The sequence below is a fragment of the Neodiprion pinetum genome, chromosome 2 (assembly GCF_021155775.2).
Source record: "Neodiprion pinetum isolate iyNeoPine1 chromosome 2, iyNeoPine1.2, whole genome shotgun sequence".
Lineage (NCBI taxonomy): Eukaryota > Metazoa > Arthropoda > Insecta > Hymenoptera > Diprionidae > Neodiprion > Neodiprion pinetum.
This window is the reverse complement of record NC_060233.1, coordinates 33,336,131-33,342,197: the sequence shown is the minus strand read 5'-3', so window position 1 is coordinate 33,342,197 and position 6,067 is coordinate 33,336,131. Positions and strand designations below refer to the sequence as shown.

At 33.4% G+C, this 6,067-nt stretch overlaps 1 protein-coding gene across 1 annotated transcript; it reads left to right on the top strand.

Moving 5' to 3' along the window:
• The first annotated feature begins 120 nt into the window (after positions 1–120).
• Positions 121–5,256, top strand: Rab14 (RAS oncogene family member Rab14). Its single transcript, XM_046612269.2, has 7 exons — positions 121–345; positions 817–930; positions 1,021–1,147; positions 3,200–3,317; positions 3,470–3,588; positions 3,687–3,755; positions 3,873–5,256. The coding sequence occupies exons 2-7, from the start codon at positions 825–827 to the stop codon at positions 3,988–3,990; spliced, it is 657 nt and encodes a 218-aa protein (XP_046468225.1). The 5' UTR covers positions 121–345; positions 817–824; the 3' UTR covers positions 3,991–5,256.
• Positions 5,257–6,067: the final 811 nt, after the last annotated feature.

Below are 6,067 nucleotides of genomic sequence, written 5' to 3'. Positions count from 1 at the left end.
TTATTCTTACGATGCTGTAGCTGGCTTGAAAATAGTTTTATTTTGGCATAAGTTAATTGTGTTGTACACAATTACTTTAAAAATAAGTGGGCAAAACAGTTTGTGGTTTGATTCTAACCGTGCATCAGTCGTTGTTGCCTGATCTCAGTGTAGTCTGCCATATTGTCTGTGGTATACAAGATTGATAAATAATTTACTACACCACAAGCAAAAATTGTTCATATCGTAACGAAATTGAAACTGCCGGGAAATACGTGATTCCCAACAATAACAGCCACTGAAAATCAAGAAAGGGCAAATCTCTTATAGTCGTGCGAGGAAAAAAATACACGTGAAAACACAAAGGTAGGCACTACGTTTACGTTTTTGACATATCACATTATATATGTTAATTGCTCATCATCCTCCCAGCCGCTGGCATTTTGTCGCGGTTTCATTATTAATTGAAGTAACTCCACAATGGATGGAATGATTCCGATGTATCACTCTTCAAATGATAAAATGTCACTCTAATTACTTCTGCTTCCATTATATGTCCTTACAAAATAGGGATAAGTACAGAACATTGAATTAACATCGTCGACGCATTTGAATATTAACCGATCTAAAGTCATACTTTAAAGCAGATAAAATTTTCCTTCCACTGTCAATTTTCCCCAAATTTTACAGTTCTGATAAGTTTTTCAATATTTCTTTTATTTATTGAAATGGACTTATGAGGTTAAAATTCTATTATTACAAATAATTGCTGTTCTGCGAACACAATTTTCATATCTCGAGCTGCAAACTTACATTTGTCCTTTCTGTTATTTACAGATATCGAGATGTCGGCAGGACCGTATAATTATTCTTACATATTTAAGTACATTATAATAGGTGATATGGGAGTGGGAAAATCATGCTTGCTTCATCAGTTCACTGAAAAAAAATGTGAGTACTTAACAATTTCAGCAAGAATTAGTCTTCGTTGAGGATAATGAACCTGTGTAATGTATGCTCTTTTTCTTTTCCCTTCTACAGTTATGGCAGATTGTCCCCATACAATTGGGGTTGAATTTGGGACAAGAATCATTGAGGTTGCTGGACAAAAAATAAAGCTTCAGATATGGGATACTGCTGGTCAAGAACGATTCAGAGCAGTAACTAGGTACGTAAATTACCGGAACAAATAAACCAGAGTCCAAATTTTCTAAACATAAACTAGATTTTTGGAATTTATTTTCATTACGAAAAGAATGCAAACTTTGAGTGGTTCAGAGGTTATACGCTTTAGAGAAGGGCGCAGATAGGTTAACATCACAGAACATGATTAAACTGTACTGAAGATAGCCGAATCTTGGTTCAGAAGTAACAGGGCTGAACTCGATCTATGCTTGACCTCACCTGTTTAGATTCATCCCTCAACTTTTTTCGAAATTCTATTAACCAGCAAGGTTACCAAATTTTGCTTCAGACTTTTGTAATCAAATGATTTCGAGTAACGATTTTTTTTTTCAAATTGCCTTTTTTAAAAAATTACATTTTTCACGAGCACGTAGCACCAAAACGTGAGGTCTGACAATAAAATTTCATGGAAATGAAATACTCAGTTCGGTCAGAGGTTTGATAAAAAAAAAATCGTGAAAAAATGTCAAATCTCCCAAAGGTAATTTTTTTATTCCGAAATAAGAAAATTAATTTTTCGTGAAGTACACCAGGATTGATTTCTCCTGAATTGTTTTCTTAAAAAGTGCTCGGTTCGAACATTTTAAGACGCGGGACATTATGCCCCTAATTTTCATTGGAGACTAAAAATGATGTCAAGTCGATTCAGGACACTCATTAAGATTGGAAATTCAGCAATATTTCGTGCAAGAATGAACAACCCATCTCAGATGACGTAAAGAATGTTATTCCCATTTATTTTAGCTGGTAACATTTGAAAATATTCTGGTACTTTATTTGAACTACAAGAATACTCGAGTAACTCTTAAAAATGTTTCGGTATCATCTAGAAATGTCAAGAATCCTCTGATAACCTTTGAAAATGATCTAGAATGTTGTACAAACTTCAGGAATACTCTGGTGACCCTTGAAGATGTTCTGGTATTATCTTCAAATGTTGAGAATCTTATGGTAATCTTTGGGAACGTTTTCAAATTTTATTAGTTGAAATAAATAGGAATAACCTTTTTTATGATATCCCAGATGGATTGTTTCCATTCCTTCATGAAATATTGTCAAGTCTCGAATTCCAATGGCTTTCCTGAATTGACTTGAAAACATTTTCACTCTTTAATAAAGTCAGTGCATAATGTCCCAGGTCTTGAAATGTTTATAACGAATGTACCTTTTTTTCAAAAAAACTACTTGACAAAAAAATCAATTATTTCATTTTAGAAGGAAGTGAATCACCTTTATGAAGGTTGTAGATTTTTTCACCATTTTTTTTTCTGATTAAACTTTGAACCGAACGGGGTACTTTATTTTAACGAAATTTTACTGTTATACCTCACTTTTTAGCACTACGTCTTCTTTAATGATGTAATTTCTTATAATATGCCATTTAAAAAAAAATCGTAATTCGAACCAGTTTGATCTTAAATCCAAAAGAAATTCGAAGCCTTCTTCTCGGCAAATATAATTTCGAAAACAATTAAGACATGAATCTGGACAGATAAGGTCCTGGGTAAGTGGAGTTAAGCTGTAATGCCGCATTACACAAGGTGATTTTATACTTCACAGTGGCTCCCCTATTACCATAAGAGCATTTTATTGTTTTTTACCTCTGGTCAGAACCCCACAGTTGACGTTTCCCTTTGAAAAGAAATTTTTTTTCAGCAATTTGTAATGTACTCTTTGAGTTAGGCAGTAATGCTATGAGGGAATTATCCCAGTTAGTGTTAACTTCCGCATATCAATTTATGTGGTAAAGCTTTCTTTATAATTAGAATAATTATTAAGCAATGTGTGTAATCAAAGAAACTTTAAGTACATTTCTTTTCTTATACTCACAAATATTTATGAAATTTAGTGAAAAAAATTCAATGAAAATTGCATTCAATAAAGTGAGTACTGTAGCAGTACTTGTAACTTTTTTAATCTGTAATTAACATTTGATTTCACTGACATAGTTCAATCTTGTTAATAAACCAAGTAAGCGAATATTATGTTAATGGAGAAGTACTGGTTTTTACAAGATATTGCATTTGTGCCCTAGGTCATACTATCGTGGTGCTGCTGGGGCATTGATGGTATATGATATCACTCGCCGTTCTACTTATAATCATTTAAGCAGTTGGCTAACAGATACCAGGAATCTCACAAATCCCAGCACTGTAAGTGTGATAAATTTTTCAAATATTACCTTGGAACAATGTTTATAAGTAGTACAATTGTCCTATAAATTCTTATTGCAAGGTTTGAGGTAAGACAGAAGATTTGCACAAAATCCAGTTAATACATCAAAATATAATCTTTTCAATTTTAGGTGATATTCTTGATTGGAAATAAATGCGATCTTGAAGGGCAGCGTGATGTTACTTATGAGGAAGCTAAGCAGTTCGCCGATGAAAATGGCCTCATGTTCGTAGAAGCTAGTGCTAAAACGTGAGTTGCCTTACATTCAACTGTGTTCAACAAGTGACATTCAAATCAACAAAAATGCGATACAGAAATTAATGCGAAAAACTGAACATTTTTTACAGAGGACATAATGTAGAGGAAGCATTCTTGGAAACTGCAAAAAAAATATTCCAGAGCATACAGGATGGCAGGTGAATAATTAAAGTTTTTACTGGAAAGTTTCAAACTAATTGGCTTTATTTAGGCAGGCAATTGTATGCATTTAGTCATTCATTATTTTATTCTCAAAATACACTAATTTGTTTCAGACTGGATCTCAACGCTGCAGAATCTGGAGTACAGCACAATCCAAGTCAACCTGGACGTACCAACTTACAAGGAGTTTCTAGTGAACAACAAGGAGGAAAAGATTCTTGCTCCTGCTAGGCCGTAGGTTTCTGTATATAAGTCCACTAATTCATTAATGGTAATGATGCATGTATTATTTACATTAACTTCAGCAATTAGTGGTCCTGTTGGATATTACGTTTTTTTTTTTCTACTCTCTGTTTTTCATAAGGGAACTATGCGAAGCACAGAAAACCACGCCGAATGAAAGGTTTTTTTTTAAATTAATATTAGCACGATTAACCGTTCACACGTTATACGCGAATTTTTTCACACTAAGCCTGCCCTTGAATTCTTTGTTTAAACATTGTGTAAAAAATGTAAAACGTATTGTCTGGTTAATGTGTATATGGGCACCACGGAGTAGCACTTAGTAGGGCCTAATACATTATGCACGATTTCTTTCCAATCCAATAATATACTGCTTATTAAATGATTTTGAGAAGGTTTGGGAACTTCAACTTCAGTATGTATCATCCGCGTAGAAGTAATATAAAAATTGTTCAAGTTGTTACACAGAATTCGTTGTGCGTAAGGGAAATTTTTTTAGATTTCGAGGAAACTTTCTACAATAGCCACTATATTGTGATAAGTAATGATTAACCAGAGTAGATGAAGAAAATAAATAATCACGTCAACGCTAAATTATATTACTTAGCTCGGACTCAACCATCTACGGTTATTTTCATTTATACAATGTTATTACAAATACTTTCTCTTGTAAAAATAAGCTGCAGATTTAATGGGTGTTGACTTGATTAGACCGTTGTGCTACAATACCCTGTTACTTTTATGAGACACAGGTGAATTTACATGTTGATTTTATAACTGGAGGTCAATGCTTTGGGAATTGGTATAAATTAGTTCAAATGGTTTCATATTAACACATTACAGTAATGCTAACGTGAACTTTTTTGGTCAACTAAAAATGGGCATTGATAAACAGAAGATTTTTTGAAGAAATAATAACAAACCTATTTTTATCCTTAAACTGCAATTCCATATTTCAATCGTAGTGGAAACCATGCATAGCTTTGGCCTGCTGTTATAAGTTATTACTTGATAACGTTCCACGTATCATTAGTATATATATATATATATATATTATATATACGATATATGTATGTATGATCTAAATAGATATTTGATATTAATAGAGAGAGCGTAAGTTCTCACGAATCTTAAACAAAAAAGCAACTATTGATTCTATTTATTATAACGATGATAATTGATAAGTATCAGTATGATTATTATTATGATAAAAATAAATTATGTAAATAAAACTTTCCTGATATTACAGGTATACATGGTATGGTATTATTTATTGAAGTTTTCAAATTTTCCTTTATGTAAATTTTAACTGTTGCAAGCTTGAGAAACCTTTGGGCTCAATTTATTCATTTTAGGTGTGGAAATGTAAAGCTGTGTCGTCAAGAAGTAATATTGACTTTAGTACTGAGTGTATCAAGAAGAAATCTGCTGAAACTCTGACAAAAAAAAAAAGGAACTTCCAATTTAGGAATTAATTTTTCTTTATATTGACTCCGTAGCATTCAGACTCTTGACTCGGTAGTTGCATTGGTTCATATTTGTGTAACACTGTTGCGATTATAGTTGATTTGTGCCATAAATCTAGCCTTACGATGGAGCTGTGATTGCATATTGTTGATGTCAAGTTGCCCGAATCGTCAAATAATATCTTACGTCGTTTTCTGATCAGTAGCTTTGTGTTACACCATATACCGGGCTTTACCAAATATGTTTGTCGGAGGGTACTAGAAAGCCTACGCTCGTTTTTCATGTTCTCGATTTCGGGAACTTACTATGTAGCAAAAACCGACAAACGATTTTTCAAAAAATCAGCTCATTCGGGTTTTAATGAGGGTCTAAGTAAGTATACAGAGCTCTCACAATAGCATTACTTCGTGTGAGCTCTTTAAGGAAGCTACTCATATGGAAGTATGTAGGACCGTAGGCACACCGTGGGTATGTGAAAAACGCGAGTGTGGCTTCCTCAAGCTGGATTTTCACTAGCAGCGAAATCAAGCGAAATGCCGCCGCAACTTAGCAGCATTCTGTTACCAGTAAAAATTCAGACTCAAGCTCGATCTCTGCT

Excerpts from the sequence above, each read along its gene's own strand:
- Rab14 (XM_046612269.2), top strand. The coding sequence starts at position 825 with ATGTCGGCAGGACCGTATAATTATTCTTACATATTTAAGTACATTATA. Across the intron at positions 1,148-3,199 it reads CGATTCAGAGCAGTAACTAG|GTCATACTATCGTGGTGCTG; the intron begins GTACGTAAATTA and ends TTTGTGCCCTAG. Across the intron at positions 3,589-3,686 it reads GTAGAAGCTAGTGCTAAAAC|AGGACATAATGTAGAGGAAG; the intron begins GTGAGTTGCCTT and ends CATTTTTTACAG.